The sequence below is a fragment of the Pelodiscus sinensis genome, chromosome 9 (genome assembly GCF_049634645.1).
Source record: "Pelodiscus sinensis isolate JC-2024 chromosome 9, ASM4963464v1, whole genome shotgun sequence".
Lineage (NCBI taxonomy): Eukaryota > Metazoa > Chordata > Testudines > Trionychidae > Pelodiscus > Pelodiscus sinensis.
In genome coordinates this window covers 1,368,418-1,394,988 of record NC_134719.1, presented here as the reverse complement: position 1 = coordinate 1,394,988, position 26,571 = coordinate 1,368,418, and the positions used below count along the sequence as shown (strand labels likewise).

Here is a 26,571-nt window from a genome sequence, read left to right as displayed (position 1 = left end):
AGGGCCGCTGAGCCGGAGAGGCCCTGCCTGTGGCTGGGGGGGGTCCGGGCTCCCCCTCCAGCTTCTCCAGTCCCCACCCTGCCCCACATCACACTCTGCGGCCGGCAAGGAGCTTTATTTGGCACCCAGGCCAGTGTGGCTGAGATCCGCCCCCAGGCAGCAGCACTGCCGCCCCCTGGGCTGGGACTCTGCAGGTCTCCGGCGGGGGGCAGCTCAGAGGGGCTTGCCGAGGTGGCGGGAGTGCGTGTGCACGGCTTCCACGAAGGCGCCCACGTGCTCGGGGCTCATGTCGGGGTACAGGCCGTGGCCCAGGTTGGCGATGTAGCGCTGGGTGCCGAACCCCTCCAGCATCCTCTTCACCAGCTCCCCGATCTGCTCCTGCCAACCCAGACACCCGGCGTGAGCCCGAGCCCCGGCGGCACACGGCCCCGGGCCCCTCGCCCCGGCGGCACACGGCCCCGGGCCCCTCGCCCCGGCGGCACACGGCCCCGGGCCCCTCGCCCCGGCGGCACACGGCCCCGGGTCCCTCGCCCCGGCGGCACACGGCCCCTCGCCCCGGCGGCACACGGCCCCGGCACACGGCCCCGGGCCCCTCGCCCCGGCGGCACACGGCCCCTCGCCCCGGCACACGGCCCCGGCACACGGCCCCGGGCCCCTCGCCCCGGCACACGGCCCCGGGCCAGCAGAGCTCGGATCCGGCGCTGGGGGAAGGTGCCAGACAGGGGCTTCCCCCGGGCTTGGGCTCAGCCCCAAACGCCCCCACAAGCTCTTGGCTCCACCCCCCAGCCCCACGTGCCTGGCTCCACAGTGCAGGTGGGGAAACTGAGGCCAGGGCCGTGCTTTGCCCCACAGCAGGGGTGGGGGTGCTGGGATTAGAGCCAGGGCGGCCAGCCCCTTACCTTGGGGGCGTAGAGGGCGCAGGGATCCAGGTTGCCTTGGAGGGTAACGCGGGGCCCCGTCCGCTCACTGGAACCCAAAGGAAGCTGGTAAGTTCCAGGGGCTCAGGGTGGCAGCTGTGGAGCCCGGGGGGATCCCTCTCCTCTCGCTGGGCAGGCCCAGCACTGCTGCTCCCCAGGGCTCCAGGCACCATTGTGCTGCCAGCCCAGGGGAGCCGCCCACCCCAGGGTGCAGGGGGAGCTGAGTTGCAAGCCCAACGCAGCCACCGGCAGGGGTGGGTGGCTTACGGCTGAGCCTGGTGCCCCCGCAGCGCTGAGTGCAACGGCGCAGGCCGGGCTGAGCCCTCCCCCTGGAGCTGAGCCTTGGTTTGCCAGCCGGGCCCCTTACCGCGCGGCCTGCGGTGGGATGGTCCAGTCCAGGCCGATCACCTCGTAGCCGGCCTGCGCGAGCTCTTCCAGGGCGTAGTGCGCGTCCTTGGCAAAGACGATCTGCCGGGGAGAGACGCGGGAGGGGCTCAGCCGCAGGGCGTGGCCTGGCTCCACCCTGAGCCGTGCAGAGTGGGACACGGAGCCAGCCACTGCCCGGCCTCAGCCCTGGGTCCCACGAGCGGCTGCGGCGAGGCCTGTGAGCCGGAGTCTTGGTCCGCACGGACGCCCCCAGCACGAGCGCTGCCGTCAGTCTCCTGGGGAAACTGAGGCGCGCAGCCATGCCAGCCTGGCCTGTGGGGGGCCCCTCGCAGAGCCGGCAGCATCTCCTAGCTGCCCCTCGCGCCGGCCTGGCCCACGCTACGTCCGTGCTCTGCCTTTGGCCACCAAGGCTGCTGCCCCTGGCGTGAGCTGGGGGGCAGGGGGCATGCAACCCACTGCCTCCCTCCCCCCACCCCCTGGGAGTACCAGGCCTGTCTCCTCGCAGGCGTCTCCCCCGCACGCTGCCCCCCGAGCAGTGTCTGCGCCAGGCCTGGGCTGTTCAAGGTGCACTGGCATGCGGGCTGCTGGATCTGAGCCAGGGCCCGGCCCCCGCCCTGCCACCACCCAGCGCTCCGCTGAGGGGCCAGCACGGCCAGGCAGCCCCCGCCTCCTCCACCCAAACGCCACCTCCCCGGGGGGGAAGCAGCCATGGCCTCAACCAGTCCCACCAGTGAGCTAAAGGGGGCAGCTGGGAGCTCGGGCTGGCTGCCCCCATGCCCGGCCCGGAGGTTGCCAGGGACCCAGCTGGGCCAAAGGGAAACCCCTCCCCCGCCTCAGGCACATTCGGTGCCACGCCCCACGGCAGCAGCGCCACACGCCCCCCCGGGTGGCCGGGCCGGCCCAGCGCCCCCCTTACCATGGGCACCGGGGGCAGCGCCTCCGCCTGCAGCTTGCTCTTCACGCGCGCGGCGATGGCCCGGATGTAGGGCAGGGCGAACTCCTGGAACTGCTCCGGGCCCAGGTGCCCAGCGTGGGACTCGAACAGCTGCAGCGCCTGCCCGAGCCAAGGGCACGACCGTTACAGCCCCAGGCGCCCGGCTCCCCCAGCCCAGCCCGGCCGACTGGACACACAACAGTGAGCCCCTCCCGGCTGCCCGTTGCCAGCTGCGACCTGCCACAGGGCTCTGCCCCCGCGGTGCTGAGGAGCCTGCTGCCAGCTGCCCACAGCGATACCCCCAGGCCGGTCTCTCTCGCGAGGCTCCCCAAGGGCCCCCGCCCTGCACGGCCGCTGCGACCCCCGCCCCCCCGACGGGGCGCACCTGAGCACCGGCTGCCACCTGGCCCACCAGGTAATCCACGACGACGTCCTGCAGCTGCTGCAGCAGGCGGTGGCTGGCCTCGGGGTGCTGGTACAGCCAGCGCTTGGCCTTGGCCAGCGTGTTGGAGCCGCCGCCTTCGATCATGTAGGACATGAGAGTCCACTGGGCGAGGAAGAGGAGTCAGCAGGGCCCGGCCAGCGGGCACAGCCCCGCCCCCCAGGCCTCGTGCTGCACGCCCCTCGCACGGGAGCTGGTGCGAGATGGGGGCGGCCCAGGGCAAGGCTGGACAGCAGAGCCGGGACAGACACTGCCTACAGCGCGGCAGGGGAGTTACCGGCCAGATCCGCCTCCAGCATCCCCACGGCTCGAGCGCCGCACACCAGGGCCAGGAAGCCCCTGGCGCTCCCCGCCCGCCCAGGCAGGAGAATGCGCAGAGCCTGGCGGGGGTGAGCGAGGCAGGCTCCCCTAGAGTCCCGGGGGGCTGCGCGCCTGGCTCCCCACAGCCAGAGGGGCCGGGCAGGGCAGGGGTCCTTACCGGCGCCCCCGAGAAGCCGATCAGGGGCACTTTGCCCTCCAGGTTGTGCCGGGTCAGCGTGATGGCCTGGAAAACGTAGCCCAGCTCCGCCGCCACGTCCACCTTCCGCCGCAGCTTCAGCAGGTCCTCCACCTCCTTGAGGGGCTCCGGGAAAGTGGGCCCTTTGCCGGGCACCATCACCACCTCCATGCCCAGAGCCTGGGGGGAGACCAGACGCGAGAGGGAGCCGGTGCCCACCAGCCCCGTCTCCGTGGGGATCCGCCCCAGCCTTCGGCGCGCTTACCTGGGGCACCACCAAGATGTCAGAGAAGATGATGGCGGCATCCAGGGGAAATCGCCTCAGTGGCTGCAGGGAACAGAGCCAGCGTCAGGCCAGAGGCACCCAGAGCTCCCGGGCGCCGCCCCCCCAGGCCGACCTGCGCCTCCCAGCTCACGGCCCCTCGCTCGCCTGCTGCTGCAGCCCCCGAACCTGCCCGAGCTACCGACCTCCTCAAATCGCGGCTCAGAGACTTCCAGGCACAGAGCAGCCCCCGTGCACATGCTGCTGCGGCGGGACGTGTGACTGGTCAACCCATTCACGGAGAGGTGGGGCTGGGCTGCCTGAGCCGGGCCAGAGCCCACCACGGACAGGGGCTCCAGGCTGGAGAACCCCTGTCCACGGAGGACCCCGCTCGGCTGAAGCAGGCCCCTGGCCACAGCAGGCAGGGAGCTGCTCCAGGCCCTACCGATTCACCATAACCCATGAACCTTTCACATCCCCACTGCCAATCCGAGCAGGGGGAATTCCCGCCCCCAGACACAGCCGTCAGCCAGACCCAGGGCGAGTGGGTGAGACCCAGCAGCCAGACCCCTGGGGAAAGAATTCTCTGTAATACCGGGGGGAGGGATAGCTCAGTGGTTGGAGCATTGGCCTGCTAACCCCAGGGTTGTGAGTTCAATCCTTGCAGAGGCCATTTAGGGATTTGGGGCAAAAATTTGTCAGGGATGGTGCTTGGTCCTGCTGTGAGGGCAGGGGCCTGGACTCAATGACCCTTCAAGGTCCCTTCCAGTTCTAGGAGATAGGCAATCTCCATTAACTTCATTTAATTTAACTTGGAGCCCTCCACGCATAGCGCCTGGCGCTGGCCTCTGGCGCTCCTGGCTGCCTGCAGTCCCAGACCAGCAAGGCACCCATGCAGGCAGCCCCTCAGGCCATCCCCCACACAAACAGATCCTGCTCAGGCGTGGAGCCAGGTAGGTTTTTCCCGCCCCCCTTTCCCCTCCCGCCCCCCTTGGGAAGCGATGCCGGAACACGCCGACTCGGCTGGTTAGAAACCTGCCCCACACCTTGTGCATGGTCCACGTAGAGCCGGCTGTTCTTGTGTCCACGTTGTTGCTTAACTTTAACTCCCCCCGGCCCCCGGGGACTGACCCCTCTGGCGTGTTCACACAGAGCAGTCGCCCCGCAGCTGGGCCACACGAGCCAGGCTCCTTGTGACGTCGCCCTAGTCGCCCTTCTCTGCGCCGGCTCGTCTGAGTCTGGCTCCCCCCAGCAGCCCTGCACACAGCTTGCCAGGTGCGTCCCCAGGCACTAACCCTTCCCTGTCGCCCCTGGAAACACGGCGCCTGCTGCATCCTCGTCAGCGTTCACGGCCCGCCGGCGGCTCCCGCCCAGGCCCCCTGCTCAGCAAAACCCCCTGCGGGCCCGACCTGGCTCTCGGCACGGTTACATCGCTCCCTGCTGCCAGGTCACCCAGCTCCTCCTGCCCAGGCCCCGGGGCCCGGCGTGGCCATGAGCAGGGGCTGGCCCGGATGAGCTCCCAGGCTAAGGCAAGGGGCACGTGCGCTGTCACCCAGGGTCCGCAGCTGGCGAGCGGAGGGGCGGTGCTTAGCTCCCCCAGGCTGTCACACGTGTGCTGGGCCCTGGGCAGGCTGACAGCGCCTTCCTCTGGGCGGAGGGGGGCCCCCAGACGGTGCCGCCACAGCCTCCAGGGGAGCCCGTCCTGGGGAGAACCTCCAGCCAGGCGCCGGGCAGCCGCTCACCTGCAGGGTCAGTTCACAGCACGTCTCGGGGCTCCGGCAGGTGGCGAAGAAGTCCTGGGCAGCCCGGGTCTCCCGGAACTCTGCAAGCAAGTCAGCGGGGTGAGTGTGGGGGGGATGCCCCTCGCTGGGCCCCCCACGGCAGGGGAGCAAAGGCACAGGGGTCCCCACAGCACCCTCCGCTGCCCTGGCCTCTGCCCATTGCTCCAGCTGCTGTGCCGCCCTGGGAGTGATCCCCAGCCTGCCTGGCAGCCCCCCACTCCTGCTTCCCTGCCAGGGGTGCTGGGCTCCAGCCACTCACCCGGGAGATAACGGCCAGCCTGCCTCATGCACCACACCGGGGTGTACTCCGTCTCCTCCCCTCTCGCCGCTCGCAGGAACGTGTCGTTCTTCAGCGCAGGGAAGCCGTGGGGCCTGAGGCGAGGGAGGAGGTGGGGGCGGGCAGTCAGCAGGGAGCAGCCCCCCACCCCCGAGCAGTGTGGGGCAGGACAGCTGCAGAGCCCCCTACCCCCGGGCTGGGTGGTCGGAGGCACGAGCAGCCTGGGACTGAACGCCAGCCCATCAGTTTCCCCACCAGTGCGATGGGCAGAGGCAGCTGGGTAGGGGGCGGGGCCCAGGCAGGTGCTGGGAATCGGAAGTCCTAGCTGGGGCCCATAAAGGAGGGATCTGGCCCCAAGCTTCCCTGCAGCACAAGGGTGGGAGAGGGTGAGCCCTGCCCGTGTCCCAGAGCCTGCGGCTGCGCTGCCCATAGCCACAGGCTAGGTGAGGAACAGGCCTGTTTACTTAGGCCCTGGCCCTCAGTTTCTCTTGGGGGGGGGCAAAGGGAGGCTGAGGCCAGGGTCCCAGCCCACCCTGGGCCTGGCTGTTCGGGGCTCACCCTGGGGTAGTGGAGATTTCCCTGGGCGGCTCTTCTGTTCCAGGGGGCAGCCCCTGGCCTGCGCCCCCCAGCCAGCAGGAAGCCGACGCAGACCCCTCTGCACACAGGCAAGTTTCCCATCTGTTCCCAGCTCCCCGCCAGGCCCCGAGCCCCAACCCCGCTGGAGTGTCCCGGGCTGTAACCCCGGGGCCAGGAAGTGGGGGCGGAGCGATGGCGACAACCCGAGCCTCACGCGCCCGACCCCCCGCTCGCTGGGTGACTGCAGGAGCAGGCAGGGACGCCCCCAGCTCCCTGACTGGGGAAAGGGACCCCCAACCCCAGTCACTGCCCCCACGTGGCCGGGAGGTGCCCGTGGGGAAGACTCGGGTTTAAGGTGCTGGCTCCCAGGCCGCTGCAGCTGCCTTTCCTCCCAGGCCGGGGAGCTGTGTGGGGGTCCCTTGAGCTGCTACGGAGCCCCGAGGGCGGGGCGCTGCGGTGGGAATACGCTGCCTTCTCTGGAGGTGGGCACAGGGCGCCCTGGGTGAAACGTTTTCCCCGCCTGCGAGCGCGGCCCGGTGCTGTGCATGGCTAAGGACGAGGCCAGCAGGAGGCTTGGGGCCCCCTCCCCTGCCTCCCTGTTCTCTCGTCTGCCCAGCAGACACTGGCCTAGACAAGGGGCTGTTCCGGGAGCAGCACAAAGAGACGGGCTGATTTGTTATCAGGCTGGAGCAGCTGCTCTGGGGAGATTGTGGGACAGCAGAGCCTCCCCGCCCCCCAGCCCCAGGGCTCAGACTCTGCTGGGAGGCGTCTCTGATGTGCCCGTAACTCCCAGTCGGGCGCTGGGGCGGTATCTCTGCTGCGCAGGCCTGGGGGCGCTAGGCCCAGGACACTGGGCTGTAATGCCCCACGTTGGGGAACGGGAGGGCAGCCTTTTCTCTTGCCCGCTGCCAGAGCCGGGCAGAAGGGACAGACCCTGGCTTGGGTCCCATGAGACAGGCTGAGAGGCCCTTTGTGCCCCGGCTGCTGGACCCCACCACGCTCCCTAGGAGCTGTGCTGGAAGCCGGGCGGAGGCTGGCCATGTGAAAACGGGCCCTGGGTAGGTGGCCTGTGGAGCCAAGACAGGCTCTCACAAGCCCATCCCCTGCAGCAGCAGCTGGGGCAGACCTACGGCTGCAGCCTTGTAGCTAATGTCCTGGCTGTGCTGCTGGGGAGTGCGGGTTGAGTTGGCTACAGCTTCAGAGAACGGTTGGAAAAATCCATCCCGCGCCCAGCGAGCCGGGTGGGCACCAGCCACCCAGGGAAACGGGGCTCCCGCCGTCTCGACTGCCAGGGGAACCCCAGCTCCTCCGGCAGGGTCTGCTCCGGCGTTGGGCCGCCCAGCGCAGCGGGGTCCTGATCCTGTCTGCAGCCCCACCTCAGTAACCCTGCAAGCGTGACTGGCCAGTTCCAGCCTGGGGCCCAGGCTCTGTCCGCCCCGCCAGCGCGCCCGGCCCCAGCGCCTGCTGCCACTAGTCACCGTCGCGCTACCTGGCTCTTCCCGCGCTCTGCTGCGGAGGGAGGTTCCCGCAAGCAGGGGACACGCAGCCCCCAGCACCGTGCGGACAGGGGCCAGACCCCCAACCGAGAGCTTCCCGGCAGGGCCCGGCGGGGGGGGGGGGGGGGGGGGGGGCCCGTCTCCTGCCGTCCAAGGGGCAGCGCAGGGGGGGGCGATAACGGGCCCAATGACACCGGCGAGCCTGGCTCAGCCCTTAGCCGCCACAAGCACCTGCCCCCCCCCCGCCTCTGTATCCGAGACAGCAGCAGGGGGGGGGGGGGCCGTTGGCTTTCAAACCAGCCCCCCCCCCCATTTCCCTCTGCACGTTGCTGACTCTGACAGAGGCAGGGCCCCCCCCCCCGAAACAGACGCAACCCGGCGGGGGGGGGCGGGTCCCCCTGGGCCACAGCTGCCCCCCCCGCCCCCCCCCCCCCCGCTGCCTCTGATCCGGGGGGGCTCATTAGCATCAACGGCTTCATTGGGTTGCTGGTTAATGGAGTAAACAGCCCCCCCGCCCCCCCCGGGCCGGGCCTGAGCGCAGGGACCGGGGGGGGGGGCTCAGCCTGGACCCCCCCGTTGTTCGGCGGTGCGGGGGGGGGAGGAGCGGGGAAGCCCCCCCCACCTGCTACTGCCTGACCCCTGACCCCGGCCCCCCACTCACCGGGGCGGGCTGCTCCCCTCCATGCTCCTGCGCTGCCGCCGGCGGCTCCGCTGCCTCCTCCCCCCTGCGCGCGGTCACGCCCCCCGCGGGCGCCGCCATCTTGCTCGGGCCACGCCCCCCAAGGGGGCGGGATCCCGCCGCTTCCGGGTTGCGCTGTAGCTGCCTCCCCGAGTGCCTGAAGGACCCCGCCGCCGGGACCAGGGCTGCCCCGGGCCCTGCCTGCGCGCGCGGCGCCCTACCGTAAAGCCAGGCGTAGAGGCGCACCCCGAAAAGGGAAGCAGGCGCGGGAGGGGGCGAAGTGACGCTTGTTCCGTGCTGTGGGGGATAAAAGCCCCAAGTCTGGGCTCAGATACAGCGGGGGGGGCTTCTCCCCACGGAAGAAGCCCTCTTGCGCAAGAGCTCGTCCACCCGAGGCCAGTGTGGACAGGCAACATGAATTTCTTGGGCAAGATCCCCCTATGGCTAAAATGGCCATCGGAGCCTTCTCTGCCGCCCACAATCTCCCCAGAGCAGCTGCTCCAGCCTGATAACAAATCAGCCCGTCTCTTTGTGCTGTTCCCTGAACAGCCCCTTGTCTGGGCCAGCGACTGCTGGGCAGGTGGGGGAGGCAGGGGAACAGGGCCCTGGACCTGCCTTTTGCGGACATTGTGCTGAGCCAGGCACAGCTCATACAAATCAGCAGTTTTTCCTCTAGTCGAGTTGAAATGTGCAGCCCTGCTGGCCTGGGTTCTGTTATTCCTGCTCTTCCTGGCTGAGACTCCACATCACAACCCTGGGAAGCTCAGCTATATTTACAGCAACGCTACAGTTCACGCCACAAACAGGAACATCCAGAGCTACGAATGCAGCATTAATGCAGCAGGACGGACGAAGGCGTAGAACAGAAATCCAATCCTGCAAACACAGGGCTGGCAGGGACGGTCCGAAGTCAACAGCCCCTGTAATGCCCTGGTCCTTTCCGGCAGTCCTGCTGCAGTGGGGCATTGCAGTTTTCCTTCCTGAGGGTCAGGTTTTGCACTCATCTTTATTGATTTTCATCTAGTTGATTTTAGACTAATTTATCAAAGTCATTTTGAATTCTGATCCAGTCCTCCAAGGGACTTGCAGCTTGGTTTTACCCACAAGCTGCACCAGCACTCTCTGCGCTCCATTACTGGAGTCATTCATGAAAATATTGGCCAGTGCCAGGCCCTGGTTTGACCCCTGCAGGGCCCCATCTTTTCCCAGCGTTCCCAGAACAGCATCCCAGGGTCTAGGGAGCCAAAGCCCTCGCACTGACACCCTCCAACAGGGGTTGGAGATTATCGGGTGCTGTCATGTGGTTTGGCTTTTGGATACGAGAGAAGCCAGTAACAACAACACAGACTCTTGTTAACTTTATTATGCACAGAGTAGTAAAGGAAAGCAATGCAAGGTTACACAGATCTATTTCAACACACAGGATAGTAGCACAGACAATAATATAACACCTTTACCTAGGAGAAGACACAGAAACCTTAATTTTTAAGGGAATGGCTAAACATAGTTATCTCTATAAATCGCACACACTTCCACTGCTAAGACCTTATGATTGTCAGACGGGCGCTCGTGGCCTTATTTTCCCACGCGCAGAGGTGTCCACAATGCATCAGTCGGTAGAAACAGGCACCGCTTCCAGTTGCAAGTAAGGAGATGGGGAACCCTTACCCAATCCCTTCTACTGATTATCTTTTCTACACCTACTTTTATAGCAAAGCGAGACTTGGGCATTCTAGTGAAATCTACCCATTGATTACATATTGTATATGCCCATATTTGGGATACACCCTGCTATTCAAACTATACTATCCTTGATTGATAGTTCTATGGCTGCATCGGTGATTTTCACTTATTAGAAATGGTATGTACCTGTACCAGGTTTCTCCCAATGTTCTTGGCGTGGTTTCACTAGACCAATTCTCCCTCCGCACCACTGTTTAAGGCACTCCTGATGCTCAAAGCTCACCCCCACCCCCAGCCTGGCCTATGTGCACTAGGCTTGAGTCAGGCCTGGGTTTCCTTTGTTAGAAGCTGCACTTTGGTCAAGCCATTATCATTCTAGTCAAGACGGGGTTGTCCAGGCTCCCCTACAGGTGCGTACCCACAGCTTCTGGGAATTCATCACGTCACAGACTGGGACCCAGCTACAGAGCACTGTGCTGTACATGGAGATGGCTGGTACCCTGCAGCGCCAGGCCCACGTTTAGATAGTGTTACTGACTTTTGTGCCTGCGCAGTCTCAGCCCTGTGTTGCATTAGCAGAGTTTTCGTCAAGCGTGGGAGGAAAGAGACAGTTCTGGACAGAGCCTGCCTGGCAGAGGAAGGATGTTACCCACCACTGCTCCAGTTAAGCATCTAACTACAGCCAAGGAGACAGTAGAGGCTGCTACCCCCTTGCCTCCAAAGAGCCCCTCCAATCTCCCCAGCCAGGATCGTTCCCATGTTGTTTCTGGAACTCACATGGAAGTGCACAAGTGTCTAGATGAAAAAAATATAGACAATTAAAATCCATAAAAGGACTTCCAAGTGCAAGCAGACTTCAGAGAGGTACAGTCTAGGGAACCGGGCACAGGATTGGACTAAGGATGTCAAGAGGTAGGTAACTACGTAACTGTGTACGTAATTGCCATTTAATTTCCCCTCTTTTTAAAATGTTCACTGACAGTACAAAGATATACATCTGTACGTTCCAGGGAGTCAAGTTTTTCTTTCCAGGGTCACCAAATGTTGCTCAACTGTACAAGGAGGAGTCAGATTCCACGTTACAGTGAGTTTACTTACATCATGGCTGCATCTAGACTGGCAAGTTTTTCCGCAAAAGCGGCTGCTTTTGTGCAAAAACTTCCCAGCTGTCTACGCTTGATTTTGCGCAAAAGCCCTGACGTTCTACTGTCCGAAATCAGTGCTCCTTGCGCAAACGCCCTGACGTTCTACTGTCCGAAATCAGTGCTCCTTGCGCAAATGCTCTGACGTTCCCGTTCGGGCCAAGGCCCTTTTCCGGAAACGTTTCTGCGCAGGAGGGGCCAGTGCAGACGCTGAAAACTGTTGTGCACAAAAACCCCCGATGGCGAACATGGCGCTGGGGGTTTTCTTGCGCAAAACCGCGTCTAGATTGGCACGGACGCTGCTCCGCAAAAACCCAGCAAAGAGCCGGAGCGTCCGTGCGGCCGGAGACCTTCCAGCAGGAGGGGAAGCCTGGGCCGGGCTGCCCAACCCTGCAGGGACCCTCAGCAGCACACAGCTCCCCTGTGACGTCAGCTTCCACCACGTGACTCAGAGATGCGCACGGGAGCGAGGCTGGGCTTTCAATCACAGCAGCAGAGCGCGCGCCGGCCACTCCCCCCCCCCCGCTGGGCTGTGACGGGACCTCCCGGGGGGGCGGGGCTAGTGGCCTGGCCCCGCGACCTCTGACCCCGGCCCCGCCCCTCACCGGGGCTGCTCCCCTCCCTGCTCCTGCCCCGCCGCCATCTTGCCCAGGCCACGCCCCCGCCCGCCGATCCTGCCCCTCCGCTTCCGGGTGGCCTCGCAGCTGCCCCCCTGGGTGCCTGAAAGACCCCGCCGCGGGCTGACCGGGACCAGGGCTGCCCCGGGCGCTGCCTGCGCGCGCAGCCGCCTACCGTAAAGCCAGGCGTAGAGGCGCACCCGGAAAGGGGCTCCAGGCGCGGGCCGGGCCGGGCGGGATGAGCGCGGCCGCCGACTCCCCGCAGCAGCTGCTGGGCCGGGTGCGCTGCCTGGCCGAGTGCGTGGGCTGCTTCGGCCGCGCCCGGCCCCTGCCCGCCGCGCTCTGCTACGTGCCCCGCCGCGTGCGCTACAAGCTCTGCCGGGACCCCGCCGCCGCCGGCTCGGGCCGCGCCCTGCTCAGCGTCAGCGAGAGCCCGGCCCGCGCCCGCCGCCCGCCCGCCCGCTGCGCCGTGGAGCTGCGCAAGGGCACGTGCGTGCGGGCCAGCGGCGAGGAGTATTGCAACAGCCAGGGGCTGTGGGTCAAGCTGTGCCAGGTACCGCGGGGGGGCCAGGCCCGGGGGGGGGGGGGGGGACAGGCGGGGACAGGCCCGGGGGGGGGGGACAGGCCCGGGGGGGGGAGACAGGCGGGGACAGGCCCGGGGGGGGGGAGACAGGCGGGGACAGGCCCGCGGGGGGGGGGGGAGAGGGACAGGCGGATGGGACAGGTAGATGGGAGTGACAGATGGACACAGACCCGCGGGTGGGGGACACAGGGAGACACAGATGGACATGGGGAGAGACAGGCGGACAGACACTCATGTAGGTGGGAGTGACCGGCAGATGCAGACACGTAAGGGGGGATACAAACAGACACCGGGAGAGAGAAACACAAACTGATGGACATGGGAAAGACAGACACACACTAGATGGGAGTGACAGACAGACACGCAGGTGGGAGAGACAGATGGACACAGATCAACACAGGAGGTGGCCAGTGGATGCGCAGAGAGACGGACACTGGGAGAGATAGGAGGACACAGATGGACACTGGGAGAGAGAGATGCAAACAGATGGAAATGGGAAAGACAGGCAGACACACACACAAGTGGGAGCAACAGGCAGGTGGACATGGGGGGAAGATGAGCAGACACAGAAGAGAGAGACGGGCGGACATAGGGAGAGACTGGCAGACACGTGGGAGACATAGGCTGACAGATGTGGAGGGGATAGACAGGTGGGCAGGGACACAGGTGAGAGAGACTAATGCAAACTAATGGATATGGGAAAGACAGGCAGACAGACACACAGATGGGAGCGACAGGCGGGTGGATATATGGGGGGAAAGATGAGCAGACACAGAGGCAGAAGGGAGAGACAAGCAGACATAGGGAGAGACAGGCGGACACGTAGGCGGACACACAGGTGAGACAGACTGCTGCACAGTGATGCACATGGGGAAAGACAGGCAGACAGACACGCGCAGAGATTGGAGCAACAGGCAGGCGGACACATGGAGGAGAGATGCGCAGACACAGATGGATAAGGCGGGAGACGGTCACCAAGATGGGAGGGACATGCAGATGGGAGAGATGGGTGGGCACACAGAGAGCCAGACAGACGCGGAGATGAGAGCGACCGATGGACACACATGCTTTTGGGAGAGACGGGTGGACACAGAGAGGTGGGCAAATGGGACAGACAGGTGGACACGGGTCTGTCCACAGCTGTGGGCTCCAGGCAGCGGCAGAACTGGATGCGGGAGCTGGGCGCTGGAAGCTGATGCCCGATGAGTTGGGCTTGTTTCACCGGGTGGTGAACGGGGCAGGGGGGCGAAGGAGCAAGGGGGGAAGCTGATTTGCCCCCTTCGGCATTTTGGTGTCCCGTTGGGGAGCAGCCTGGCGCTGGCTGGGTGGGGGCGGGAAGCGGGGGGCAGGCTCTGTGGGGGGGGCGGGCAGTGAGGGGATCGCACGTCCCTGTTGGCCTGGAGCTCTGTGGCTCTGGCTGGGTGCTGGTGGTGGGCCGGCAGTGTGAACCCGACGGCAGCTCCCCTGGCTGCAGGCGCTGCGCGGAGCCGGGCGCAGGGCCCATGACGGGCTCCGCTTTGCTCTGCAGGAGCAGCTGGAGGAGTACCGGGGCAGCTGTGAGCTGGAGGAAGGCTGGATCCTGGTGTGCAAGCATGCCGAGGGGGGGGACCGACTGGTCCCGGTGGAGTCCACCGACCGAATCCAGAGGCAGCAGCAGCTGTTCGGGGTGGATTATAAACCCGTGATCCGGTAGGCGGCCGAGGCTCTGGGGGTGGGGGGGTTGGGCTTGGACCGGGCGCCCCAGCTTGTGTCCGTGTGGCTGGCCCGAGGGGGGCTGGGCAGGGCCTGGCCTGCGTGGGACCTCCCCCTGTAGTGCTGACTCCCTGGAGGCCAGAGCTGTGAGCTTGGGGACCTGATCCCGGCTCCCCAGGGTCGCGTGGGTCTGACCTCCGGACCGTGTGGTGCCCCCCAGCCCGCCGCTGCCCCGGAGCCGTTTCTGCAGAGCGTGGCTGCACGTGGGCCCGGGGCAGGACTCTCCTTCGCCCACCTCCCCAGGCCGGCCAGCCCTCGTGACGCCCGCCCTGGGGCCGCAGCCACGGGCCTGCCCCTGCCCAGAGGCGGATCCTGCCTGGACTCGAACGGAGCCGCTGACCCTGCCAGAGCCCCCGTCTCCAGGCATCCAGAGCAGAGGCGGCCGGGGTCTGGCGAGAGCCGGGCGTGGGGGGGAGGGAGCCGGCTGGCGTCTCCAGGACTCACCAACCCCCAGGTCTGCAGTGTCTGAGCCCCTCCCCGCCCCCGGGGAGGCAGACGGGACACGCCCAGAGACCAGCCCAGGGTGGGTCCCAAAGCAGGGACTTGCCCTCCCCTCCTCCCATCTCTCCCTGTCCCAGGCCCATCTCCCCTCCCCCAACCCTCCGCCCTTGCGCTGTTGCAGGTGGGAGCAGGTGGTGGATCTGACGTACTCCCTGCGGCTCGGTGCCAAGCCCAAGGCCATGGAGCCGGACGAGGCGGCGGTGCAGAAGCTCCGGTAGCAGCACGGCCCGTGGCGCGGGTTCAGCTGGGTTAGGCCAGAGGGCCCCTGGGCGTTCCCGGCCGGCCCTGGTCATCCGGCTGGGACCCCCCTGCGGGGCCGGGCTGGGTGACACCCTGTGGGGTGGGCTGGAGAGGGCCCATGGGCGTGGGGGAGTCGGGGCAGACACAGGATGCCCCAGGCGGGGGGTTGTTGGGTGCACGTGGCTGTCTCAGGCGCTGGTTCTGCCGCGGCCTCGCTCTTTGCTGTGAGCTTGTGGGTCGGCGCGGGGAGGCTGGGCAGGCCTGGGATCGGGCTCTACGCTGGGTCCCTCGCGGTGAGTGCGTGGCGGAGTCGGGCGCGTCTGTCCTCCACAGCGCCCCCTGCTGGCAGGCGCGGGACAGCCCGCTGGGCTCTGGGGCGTTCCATCCAGCTCCCGGGCGGGGGAGGGGGCTTCCGTAAGGTCAGTCGGGCTGGCACTGGGCCTCCTGGGGGTTAACCCTGCGTGTGCCGGCAGGTGCGTGCCCCCCACGTGGAGCTACGAGTGCGACGAGGACCTGGTGCGTTTCTTGTACGATCACCTGGGGAAGGAGGACGAGAACCTGGGCAGCGTGAAGCAGTACGTGGAGAGCATCGACGTCTCCTCCTACACGGTACGGGGGGCCGGGGCCTGCCGATCTGCTCTGCGCTGTGACGCTGTGGCCGCCCGGCCTGGCTTGCCTGGGGCTCCTCTGGCTTCCGGGCGGGCGACCTGTCGTGGCGCGGGAGGGGAGCAGTGTCCTGAGGGGGGCGGGGAATCGTTAGGGCCTCACCCCCTGCTGGGGGAGGTCAGAGGGCGCAGAGGAGACCCGGAGGTGGGAGCAGGGCTCTGAGTTCGGCATCAGCTGGGGCACGGTGCCTGCTCCCGCCCAGTCCCCTTGCCCCCCCCGCCAGCCTTGGAGCAGAAGCAGCCGGGCACACACCCTCCCCCCCACTGGGACTCCCTGGCGTCGGGTGGTGCCTGGCGTGTGTGCACGGAACAGGGCCTGGGCTCCCTCCAGCTGACTCCTTTTCTCCCTCCCCCTCCTTCCAGGAGGACTTCAACGTGTCGTGCCTGACGGACGGCAACCCGGACACCTACTGGGAGAGCGACGGCTCCCAGGGCCAGCACTGGGTGCGGCTCACCATGAAGAAAGGCACCGTCGTCAAGTGAGCAACGGCCCCTTCGCGCTGCGCCGTGGCTGGGCCTGGGGGCGTGCGCCCCGGGGTGGCCACGGGCAGGCGGGCGGCTCACCGGCGTCGCCCCCGCGGGTGCCCAGGGGCCGTCCTCGCGCCCCTCCCCTCCTGCAGGGACAGGGAGAGCTCGTGGCCACCGCAGGCTGCATCTTGTCTGTCCCCTCCCCCGCAGGAAGCTGCTGCTGACGGTGGACACCACGGACGAGAATTACATGCCCAAGAGGGTCGCCGTGTACGGCGGGGAAGGCGACAGTCTCAAGAAGCTGAGTGACGTGGGCATTGACGAGTGAGTGGAGCTCGGGGGGTCGCTCCAGTGGCCTGGACTTCCGCTGCCGGGGATTCCCTCTGGCTGCTTGAGGCCCTCCCAGCGCCGGGCCTGTTCCTCCCTCTGGACGGTCAAAGGGAGAGCGAGAGGCGCCGGGCCCTGCCATGTGGTCACGCCGCCGGCAGCTCTGAGCGGTGTGGGAACGCCCGCCAGCCCCAGCTGAGGGCCCAGCCCTGTACAAACGGGGCCACGGGGCAGGCCCTGCCCCAGAGAGCTCACAGCCGGGGGGAAGGTGTGTGCAGCCCTGGCAGAGAAGGGTGTGTGTTGACAGTCGTTACCCACGTGATGGTCTGTCTGCTGCTGGCTGCGGGTGTGTTCCCTGCGTGTGCCTCCTCGGCTCTGCGCAGTCAGCCGGCGAAGCCGCCCTCGAGCGACCTGCCCAGTGAGCACAGAGTCAGAGAAGGGGCGACGGTCCCCAGTCAGGGTTATTGCCAATCGAAGAGCAGTACTAGCGCCCGGCTGACTCTCCGAGGGTGCTAAGAGCGTGTGTCCCCTGACTGGACTCTGCGCAGCCAGCGGCAGGACTTTCTCCTGCCCCCTAGGCCAGACAAGGCCAGCCCTGCTGCGAGGCACCGTTATCCACAGATACCAACAACGTAGGTGCTGCTCCTGGCGCACCTGGGTGCCACCCCTTCCCTTACACACGTCGGGTCAATCAAAGCCCCTCTACTGTCGCACTGTCACCCTGGCTGTATCCTTAGGATGGCTGGGTCCCTGCTGTCGGGGGGGGTGAGCCGGTGTCCAATTGTTCCCTTGCTGCCCTGGAATGTGCTTGCGTGGCTTGTGCCTAGCACTCGTAGGTGTGTTTCTGCGACACCGGCCCTGTTCTTGCCCGACTGTGAGCAGGGCCCGCCTGTTGTGCACAACGTTACTTTGCCTTCGCTGAGCAAGTTTTGGCCGCAGTTTTGGCTCAGGCCTGGCACTTGGCCTCTGCTGTGCAGCCTCCTGTTCCAGGCTCCCCTCCCCACCGTCCTGGAAAAGCAGAACGCATGGACTGAAAGGGACCCTGTGGGCTGAACTCGGTTGCGTGGGGTCCCTACGTCGCCATCCCAGGTCGGGTGACAAGTCGGTTGCCGGGCAGGGAGCTGAATCCCCAGGGTCTAGCTCCAGCCGTTCACTTCTGCTCACTAGGCAGCACCACTTCTCTGGCCTGGGGAGAACGGAGGCTGGCGGGGGAAGGGGGGGTCATGAGTGGGTAGCTCTGACACACACACTCACACTCACACACACATCCCCCCGCGCTGTTGTTCCAGGAGCTACATCGGCGACGTGTGTGTGCTGGAGGACATGACGACGCACCTGCCCGTCATCGAGATCCGCATCGTGGAGTGCAGAGGTGGGTGGGGGTAAGAGCTGTGCTGCCCTGCACGATTGGGGGGGGGCGCTTCTGAGGATCCCCCCCCCCCAAGATCGTCCCGCTCCCCCACTGGGCACCTGCCCTCTCCCGCGGGGCGCTCCGGAGAGCGGCCCCAGAGGACGCTCGCGCTACTTGGCCTGGCCGCTAAGGGAGCTGGGCTGGTGACCAGCTGGCTGCTGGGAAGAGGGATGAGGCCACAGCCCTTCCCGGGGGGGCACCTGGAGGGTGAGGAGCCTTAGGCCCCCCCATCTCTCTCTCGCTGGGGGTGCCTCTTCATAGAGACGAGCCTGGGTCCCAGCACCCCTGGGGCTTGGAGACTCGGTTCCGTCTCTAGTTCAAACTCGCCCCGCGCCAGGTGCGATGTCCTGGGCCCTCCGATAGGGAATAGGCTGCCCCAGGATGGGACGGGCGCCCCCGGGTGTGTCTGCGGCCCGGGCGCTCCTGGCCTGCTGGATCAGCCGTCCCTTTCTCAGCAGAGGACGGGATCGACGTCCGTCTCCGAGGGATCAAGATCAAGTCGTCCCGGCAGCGGGAGCTGGGGCTCAGCGCGGACACGTTCCAGCAGGCCAGCCTGGTGCGCTACCCCCGCCTGGAAGGGACGGACCCCGACCTGCTGTACCGCCGGGCCATGGTCATTCAGAGGTACCGCCTGGGGACGCCAGCAGGGGGCGCTGAGCGGGCCGTCTCTGGGCCCAGTTAGAATCCCCCCCCCGCCCCGTCATGGAGCATAGGGCGGCAGGTCGATCTGCCCCAGCGACACTCCCGGAAGATTGAGCAGGGACCCGGGAGCTGCCACGGGGCTTGGGGAGGCACAGTGGGGGCTGGCCTGGGCACCAGGGTCACCCCCCATCGCTGTCGGGGGATCTCACAGGCCCTTTCCCATCACTTGTGGGCCGGGCCTGTAGCTGCCGCTCTTCGTTCCAAAGAGGCGCCCCCTGGGGCCGGGCACACCGGGGTATTGGGGTCAGCACTGAGTGGGAGGCGCGAGAGCGCCCCCTGCTGAGCCCTGCCCACAGTACAGCGCCCCCTAGTGCCACACCGTGGGCCCACCATTGAGTGTGAGGCGAGAGAGCGCCCCCTGCTGAGCCCTGCCCAGCACTGCCCATAGTACAGCGCCCCCTAGTGCCACACTGTGGGCCCAGCACTGAGTGGGAGGGGAGAGAGCGACCCCTGCTGAGCCCTGCCCACAGTACAGCGCCCCCTAGTGCCGCACCGTGGGCCCAGCACTGAGTGGGAGGGGAGAGAGCGCCCCCTGCTGAGCCCTGCCCAGCACTGCCCATAGTACAGCGCCCCCTAGTGCCACACCGTGGGCCCAGCACTGAGTGGGAGGGGAGAGAGCGCCCCCTGCTGAGCCCTGCCCACAGTACAGCGCCCCCTAGTGCCACACCGTGGGCCCATCATTGAGTGTGAGGCGAGAGAGCGCCCCCTGCTGAGCCCTGCCCAGCACTGCCCATAGTACAGCGCCCCCTAGTGCCACACTGTGGGCCCAGCACTGAGTGGGAGGGGAGAGAGCGACCCCTGCTGAGCCCTGCCCACAGTACAGCGCCCCCTAGTGCCGCACTGTGGGCCCAGCACTGAGTGGGAGGCGAGAGAGCGCCCCCTGCTGAGCCCTGCCCACAGTACAGCACCCCCTAGTGCCGCACTGTGGGCCCAGCACTGAGTGGGAGGCGAGAGAGCGCCCCCTGCTGAGCCCTGCCCACAGTACAGCGCCCCCTAGTGCCGCACTGTGGGCCCAGCACTGAGTGGGAGGCGAGAGAGCGCCCCCTGCTGAGCCCTGCCCAGCACTGCCCATAGTACAGCGCCCCCTAGTGCCGCACTGTGCGACCAGCACTGAGTGGGAGGGGAGAGAGTGCCCCCTGTCCACAGCACAGCCCCCCCAGTGCCGCACGGGGGCTTTGGGGTCAGCCCAGCAACCGATGGGACTGACCCTGAACACTGCCGCCCCCTCTTGGTGCCGTGCCCGGGGACGCTGCGCCCGGGTGCCCGGGCCTTGCCCTGTGTCTTGAGCGGCCCCCGTTGCTCTCCTAGGTTTGTCAAGCTCCTGGACAGCGTCCTGCACCACATCGTGCCGGCCTGGGACCACACGGTTGGCACGTTCAGCTGGCTCAAGGTGAGCAGCAGCCGGGCTCCCTCCCTCCCTAGCCTGGGGGCTGTGGCGCCCCCCCCCCCCCCCCCGCTGGCTGCACTTTGGACTCCTGGGCAGCGGGGAGCGAGTGCCCCCCTCCCGGTGCCCAAGGCGGGGAGCTGCCACCTGGGTGTCCCCTCGAAAGTGGAGGTGTCTGGGGCGCTGTGGGGAGCAGGGCCCGGGGGGAGTCCAGGGGGAGCCGGCAGGGCCAGGTGTGCGTTCAGGGGGTCAGTGCAGGGAGTGCCGAGTGGGGTGAGCCCATAGAACGCCGTGGGGGAGATGCCCTGGGCCGTCGGGGGTGGGGCGTGGGGGGCCGTGGCAGAGACCCCCCCGCCTGCACGGGCGGGCATGTCTTGAACCCCGCCTCGCCCCGCCAGCAAATCAAGCAGTTCCTGCTGCTGTCGGAGCGGCGCACGGCGCTCATCGCCCAGTGCCTCAAGGACTCCGAGACCAGCAAGCCCAACTTCATGCCGCGTCTTTACATCAACCGGCGCCTGGCGATGGAGCATCGCGACAACCCCGCCCTGGAGCCCAGCTGCAAGAACACCGTCTTCACCCAGGTACCCGCCAGCCGGCCAGGGCGGGGCTCCACTGGGGACAGGTGCCCGGCACGGGAGGGCGGGAGTGGGAGGAGCCATGGGGGTGGGAGGAGCTAAAGGGACGTGAGGACGTGTGTGCGGGTTTGCCTGGGAGTGCTAAGGGGTGGGCAGCCCATGGGGGGAGGTGCTGCCGTCTGTGTGTCGCTCTGGGGTGCGTCTGTCTGGGCTGGGCAAGCCGGGTCGGTCGGTCTGCGGTTCCCTTGCGGGCCTGGCTTTCTCCGTGCTGTAGCCTTTCACGCCGATGGCTGCTCGGCTCCCAGTGGGGACATGACACGCTGCTCGGAGCCTCCTGCTTACCCCCGGCCCACCCTGCTGCGGGGCAAGATGGAGGGAAGGGAGGCCCAGTGGTTACGGTGCTACCTGGGATGTGGGATGGGGGGGTGTCAGTTCCCTGCTCTGCCACTAACTCCCTGTTTGACCTTGGGAAAGTCACTTAGCCCCTCGCACCTCCGTTCCCATCTGTCCGGGGAGAGTAGCGCTGCCCTGCCTCCCAGGGTACCGGCGCTGAGGGCTGAGTCTCGTTTGTGTCTGCCTGCTCTAGGTGCACGAGGGCCTCAAACCTTCCGACAAGTACGAGAAGCCCCTGGATTACAGGTAAGGGGCCCTGCTGCCGAGGCGGGGGAGACGTGTGGGGCCGATGCCAGGAGAGAGGGGCCATGAGCCTCACCCCCGGGGGAAGGGCCAGCGTCCCAGCTCACTGTCGGAGAGAGGCCAAAGAGCCGATCCCTCCAGGGTGGGTCCAGAGACCCTTGTCCCTGTCCAGGGGGTGCTGCCTGGCCCCTCCCGTGGGCTCTGAGTTCTGCTCTCTGAGCTGCCGCCTTGGCTCCCCGCAGGTGGCCGCTGCGATACGACCAGTGGTGGGAGTGCAAGTTCATTGCCGAGGGCATCATCGACCAAGGTGCGTCCCCAGGGCCGAGCCGGGCCCGGGCCCCTCCCCGCCGGGCGCTCCGGGGCAGGGGAGCTGGGCAGGGCGGCGGGATCCAGCCACAGTGCTGTCGGGGAGAGCTCAGCACGGGGGGGTGGGAGACAGGCTTGGTGCTGCCCTGGCCCTGGACAAGGGGCTGAGGGTCGCTTTTCTTGGGGCACGGCCCTGGGGTGCTCGGGAGGAGGCTCCCCCTCCGTCCAAGGCGGGGGGCCCGGGCTCGGCTCATGGCGCTGGGGGGTCTCGGGGCTGCAGGAGGCGGGTTCCGGGACAGCCTGGCGGACATGTCGGAGGAGCTGTGTCCCAGCTCGGCAGAGAGCCCCGTGCCGCTGCCCTTCTTCGTCCGCACTTCCAACCAGGTACCGGGGGCGGGTCAGCGGGGGTGACTGCTGTCTGGGCTGGGGAGCGGCAGCTCATCCCCATGGGGCAGGCCCTGCCGGTAGGAGGCGCACCCTCGCTCTGGGTGTGGGGCCGGGCCGCTCGCCCCTCACTGGGAGTATTGCGGGGGTCTTACCGCTGTCCTGCAGGGTACGACCCCCCGGCCCGGGCACCGTGCCCTCTTTCTGGGTTCCCGGGTGGCCACGGCTGAGGCCCCACCCTGCCCTCCCCTCCTTTCTCGTGGGACGCTGGTGCCACCTCCTGGCTTCCCGGCCTGCGCGGGAGTCCCTGGGGTCCGTAGTGCCCTGGGAGGGCGGGCGCGGGGCAGGGTCACGCTGCAGGGGAGGGGCAGGAGGGAGAGTGATGGGGTCTCAGAGGACCTGTGAGCCCCGGTCCTCGCGGCAGCCAGTGGGGGGCGCAGGGGAGCGAGCGGGTCTGAGCAGGTCTCTGTTCCAGGGGAACAGCACGGGCGAGGCCAGGGACATGTACGTCCCGAATCCGTCCTGCAAGGAGTTTGCCAAGTACGAGTGGATCGGGCAGCTCATGGGAGCGGCGCTGCGGGGCAAGGAGTTCCTGGTGAGTCCTGCCGGGGGGGCCCTCGCTCGGGCACCCTGAAGCCGGGACCTGGGCTCCCCCAACGGGCCCCAGCCCTGCTCCCCCTGGCTGAGCCAGTCACTGACCTGGGCAGAGCCAGGGGGAGCCCAGCACCGTGGGGGGGCCATGACAAGTCCCTGGTCACCCCCCTGTGGCGGGTCCCCTGCAGACACGGCCCAGGGACCCGGCTGGGGAGAACCGGGGCAATCCGTGGTCATTGGGCAGTGAATAGAAACCAGGGCGGGGTCGGCAGGCTCCTCCCCCGCTCCACTGTGCTGGGGGCAGGGCAGGCGCGGGGCCTAGTGGTCGGAGCACTGACGTGGCAGCCCCGCGCCCTCGGTAGCGCCGATGCCCCTGTCCGAGAGGCCATGAAATCTCCCTCCCTGGGCGGGCGTGTGGGGCCGGACTGTCTGGGAGGCGTCGCTGAGGTTTGGCCTGGCCGGGGTGCTGGCATGCAGTGGGGGAGGGGTCCCCGCGCCCGCGCTCCCAGCCCCGCGTCTCCTCCCCCTGCAGGTCCTGGCGCTGCCGGGCTTCGTGTGGAAACAGCTGACGGGCGAGGAGGTCAGCTGGGGCAAGGACTTCCCCGCCGTGGACTCCGTCCTGGTGAGTGGGGCTGGGCGGGCGCGTGGGCCGGGCCTGCCAGGATGGCGCCCACCCTCCGTGGGCAGCACGCAGGGACTGGGCCAGTTGTGTGGGGCTGCCCCGGGACCCCAGAAACCGGCTCTGAGCCGCCCCACGTCGGTGCCCTCATGTCAGTGCTGAGACAGCCCTGGGAGACTACAAGTCCCAGCATGCCGTGCTCTGGCTTGGCCCAAGGGGCGGTGCGGGCCAAGGACACTGCGGGTCCCAGCATGCCGTGCTCTGGCTTGGGCAAAGGGCACTGGGGGTCCCAGCATGCCGTGCTCTGGCTTGGGCAAAGGGCACTGGGGGTCCCAGCATGCCGTGCTCTGGCTTGGGCAAAGGGCACTGGGGGTCCCAGCATGCCGTGCTCTGTCCTGGGCAAAGGGCACTGGGGGTCCCAGCATGCCGTGCTCTGGCTTGGCCCAAGGGGCGTTGCGGGCCAAGGACACTGCGGGTCCCAGCATGCCGTGCTCTGTCCTGGGCAAAGGGCACTGGGGGTCCCAGCATGCCGTGCTCTGGCTTGGCCCAAGGGCACTGGGGGTCCCAGCATGCCGTGCTCTGTCCTGGGCCAAGGGCACTGCGGGTCCCAGCCTGCCAGGGGATGGTGCAGCCCTCGCAGGAGGCCTGTCCCAGCACACCAGGCTCTGCTTTGCTGCGGGATGCTGGGCCCTGCTCCGCCCCGGCCTAGCCCTGACGCTGTCCGGGGCAGGGTGAGGGCTGGGCCTCGCCCGGCAGCCGGGGGTGTCGCTCTGCAGCGGGTGCTCTCGCCCGGCCGCGCAGGTGAAGCTCCTGGAGGTGATGGAGGTGATGGACCAGGAGACCTTTGAGTTCAAGTTCGGGAAGGAGCTGACCTACACCACGGTGCTCAGCGACCAGCGCATGGTGGAGCTGATCCCCAACGGCGGCAGCACCGTGGTGCGCTACGAGGACCGCCAGGAATTCATCCGCCTGGTGCAGAAGGCCCGGCTGGAGGAGAGCAAGGAGCAGGTAACGCCAGCTGGGGCGCTGCCTTCCTGGGGCTCTGTGGGACCCCGCCCCAGGGCACGTCCCTTCCTGTCCCCGCCGCCAAGGGTGACTTGTGCCCTGAAGCATGGGGGTTGTGTCCGTTAACGTGCATGCCAGGGAGCGCTAATGTGCTAATGGCCAGCCCTGCGTGGAGCCCTGCGGAGCTCCTGTGCCTGAGGAGCCCTCGGGGGGACCCAGTGCGCGGCCGTGGGGCTCTAACCCCTCCCCCGGCTGCTCTGCCTCCCCCCAGATCGCCGCGATGCAGGCTGGGCTGCTCAGGGTGCTGCCCCAAGCCGTCCTCGACCTCCTCACCTGGCAGGAGCTGGAGAAGAAGGTCTGCGGGGACCCCGAGGTGACGGTGGACGCCCTGAAGAAGCTCAGTAAGTGCAGGGGCTGTGGGGAACGGGGGGGACCAGGAGGTGCCTGCTGGCAGGTGCTGGCTGGGCCCTGGCTCCTGCCCTGCTGTCCAAGCCCCGGCGCGGTTTGTAAGGGCGCCTCGCAGAGGGGACAGACCATGCGCCTTGGATCTGGGCACTCGTGGGGGGGCAAGGAGCGGGTGCCGGGGTCCCAGCAGGGAGCGGCCCAGCACGGACAGGAGCCGGACTCTCACCACTTCTCTGTGCCTCCCCCAGCTCGGTTTGAGGACTTCGAGTCGTCGGACACCAGGGTCCAGTACTTCTGGGAGGCGCTCAGCAACTTCACCAACGGTGAGCCCGGCCTCCCCTACCGCCACGGCCCAGGGTGCCGGGTCTCTCCCCAGCGCGGCCGCTTGGCGTGGCTTCCCAAAGCAGGGCCCTGTGTCTGCTGCCCAGGCCTGAGCCCCCCCTCCCCACGCACAGCTGGGACCCTCTGCCCAGGCTCAGCCTGTGAGAGCTGGGGGACCCCCTGCCTGCTGGGCCGTGAGGCTGCCCCCAGATGGCTGAGCCCAGAGCTGCGGACAGACCCGCCGGGCGCAGCGATCGGGCACGTTGGCCGGCTCCGGCGGGCTCCCTTCCAGCCTGGGGCCGGCTGACTGTGTTCTCCCCCCTGCAGAGGATCGCAGCCGCTTCCTGAGGTTTGTCACCGGCCGGAGCCGCCTCCCGGCTCGGATCTACATCTACCCGGACAAGCTGGGGTGAGTGCCCCGCCGGGCGCCGGAGTCCCTGTGCCAGAGGCGCTCTCCCTCGGCCGGGGCTGAGCTGCTTGTCCTCTCTCCCCAGCTCAGAGACGACGGACGCGCTGCCCGAATCCTCCACCTGCTCCAGCTCCCTCTACCTCCCCAACTACGCCACGTGAGTCGCGCCACCAGCAGCCACTTCGCCTGCCCCCTGGGCTGAGCCCCACAGAGCGCCGGTCCCGGGGAGGGTCCCGTCAGCTGGGTGTGGGGCGGAGGGGTGGGCCCCAGCAGCACAAAAGCTGGGTTCCGTTCCCGGCTCTGGCGCTTGGCTGTGCCTCGGTTTCCCCCAGCGTCCAGGGAGGCTGAAGCCGTGGCTTAGCAGCGCCTGGCTGGTCCCGGCAACCCGCGGGGCGGTGACAACGGCTCTTCTTTTCCAGCGCCAAGGTGTGCGAGGAGAAGCTGCGCTACGCGGCCTACAACTGCGTGGCCATTGACACGGACATGAGCCCCTGGGAGGAGTGACGCTGATGGTCCCAGGGACTGTTCTGCACTGATTTCAGTGTGTGTGGTGAATAAACCCCCGGTGTCGGCTTGGCTCCGGGGCAGGGCCAGAACCAGCCCGGCTCTCTGGGGCCTCGGCTTCCTGAGGGGCAGGGCCAGCGCTGAGCCGCTAGCTTAGCCCCGCGTCTCCTTTCACCCGCGCGTGCTCCACCTGCCCCGGGAATGCAGCCACCTCTGGGGTGCAGCCCGGCAGGGGGTCTGCAGCCGCACGGCAGGCCGTGGAGCGACGGGACAGCCGGTTCCAGGCCGGCTCCAAGGGCCGCCCTCCTGCCCCGCTCGGCGTGTGATCAAACCCGCTGCACAGGGATCCGCGCAGCCCCCTTGTTTCCCAGGCCGCGTCCTGCCGCTGCTCCCGGAGGGGCTGGGGGCGTGTCCACCCCCGCAGCCCGGTGCCACGGGGCGTGTCGTGGGGATCAAGGCCACGGAGCCCCCAGCGTTCCTGCCCCTTCTCCACAGCCCCCCCTTCCTCTGCAGAGGGACCCCGCCTGGGCCAGGCCCTGCAGTTCACCACTGTGGCCAGCAGGTGTCACTTCAGGCCTGCTGCAGCCCCTGCCCCATGTCCCCCAGGCCTGATCTGGGGCAGTGCCCCCCGCGGCCAAAGCCGAGCTGCTCCATGGCACCATCTAGCCAGGCCCCCGCCCTGCCCTGCCCTGCCCTGGCTGCGGGGGGGTCACAGTGCAGCTGGCTGCCTTTCCCGGCGGGGGGGGGGAGTCCTGGAGCCCTCAGGCCAGGCCTGCGGGGGGGCGTGTCCCTTGTGCTCTGGTGCAGGCGGGTTCAGCTGCTCCCTGGGGGTCGGGAATGGGCAAGAGCAGCACGTGGGGCTCAGGGCTCCTGGGGTCCCGGCTCGGCTGTGCCGTGGTTCCCTCTTCTGTCCCATGGGGCTGCTGCCGGGGGTTGGGCCCAGGCCTGCGTGAGGTGCTGGGAGCTCCCAAAGGCTGGGCTGGTACAGGGGCCCCCCCAACTGCCGGACCACCCCGGGGTGCTGTCTGCATGCCCCTGGCACAGGGCAAGGCCGGGCCTTGGTCGGGTCAGTGTGTCAGCAAGGGGCCAGC

At 67.7% G+C, this 26,571-nt stretch overlaps 2 protein-coding genes across 5 annotated transcripts; one reads left to right on the top strand and one right to left on the bottom strand.

Moving 5' to 3' along the window:
* Positions 1-99: 99 nt before the first annotated feature.
* Positions 100-11,994, bottom strand: UROD (uroporphyrinogen decarboxylase). 3 transcript variants are annotated; one of them, XM_075935852.1, is made up of 10 exons: positions 11,865-11,994; positions 5,479-5,591; positions 5,181-5,260; positions 3,442-3,504; positions 3,159-3,356; positions 2,624-2,785; positions 2,221-2,358; positions 1,285-1,385; positions 900-966; positions 100-378 (listed from the first exon to the last, which is right to left on the bottom strand). In XM_075935852.1, the coding sequence occupies exons 2-10, from the start codon at positions 5,504-5,506 to the stop codon at positions 214-216; spliced, it is 1,002 nt and encodes a 333-aa protein (XP_075791967.1). In that variant the 5' UTR covers positions 5,507-5,591; positions 11,865-11,994; the 3' UTR covers positions 100-213. The 3 variants fall into 3 exon arrangements, with proteins under 3 accessions (XP_075791967.1, XP_075791965.1, XP_075791966.1); XM_075935850.1 differs by lacking the exon at positions 11,865-11,994 and adding an exon at positions 8,469-8,719; XM_075935851.1 differs by lacking the exon at positions 11,865-11,994 and adding an exon at positions 8,230-8,378.
* HECTD3 (HECT domain E3 ubiquitin protein ligase 3) lies at positions 11,928-25,576 on the top strand. Of its 2 annotated transcripts, none has more exons than XM_075935849.1 (21): positions 11,928-12,242; positions 13,801-13,961; positions 14,647-14,739; positions 15,239-15,374; positions 15,794-15,909; positions 16,109-16,222; positions 17,515-17,597; positions 18,095-18,260; positions 19,647-19,728; positions 20,121-20,303; positions 20,884-20,936; positions 21,176-21,240; positions 21,520-21,623; positions 22,099-22,218; positions 22,750-22,839; positions 23,638-23,844; positions 24,113-24,242; positions 24,495-24,569; positions 24,895-24,976; positions 25,062-25,133; positions 25,396-25,576. In XM_075935849.1, exons 1-21 carry the CDS (start codon positions 11,928-11,930, stop codon positions 25,478-25,480), a joined length of 2,532 nt encoding a protein of 843 aa, XP_075791964.1. In that variant the 3' UTR covers positions 25,481-25,576. The 2 variants fall into 2 exon arrangements, with proteins under 2 accessions (XP_075791964.1, XP_075791963.1); XM_075935848.1 differs by having other exon boundaries at positions 18,092-18,260.
* The last annotated feature ends 995 nt before the right edge of the window (positions 25,577-26,571 follow it).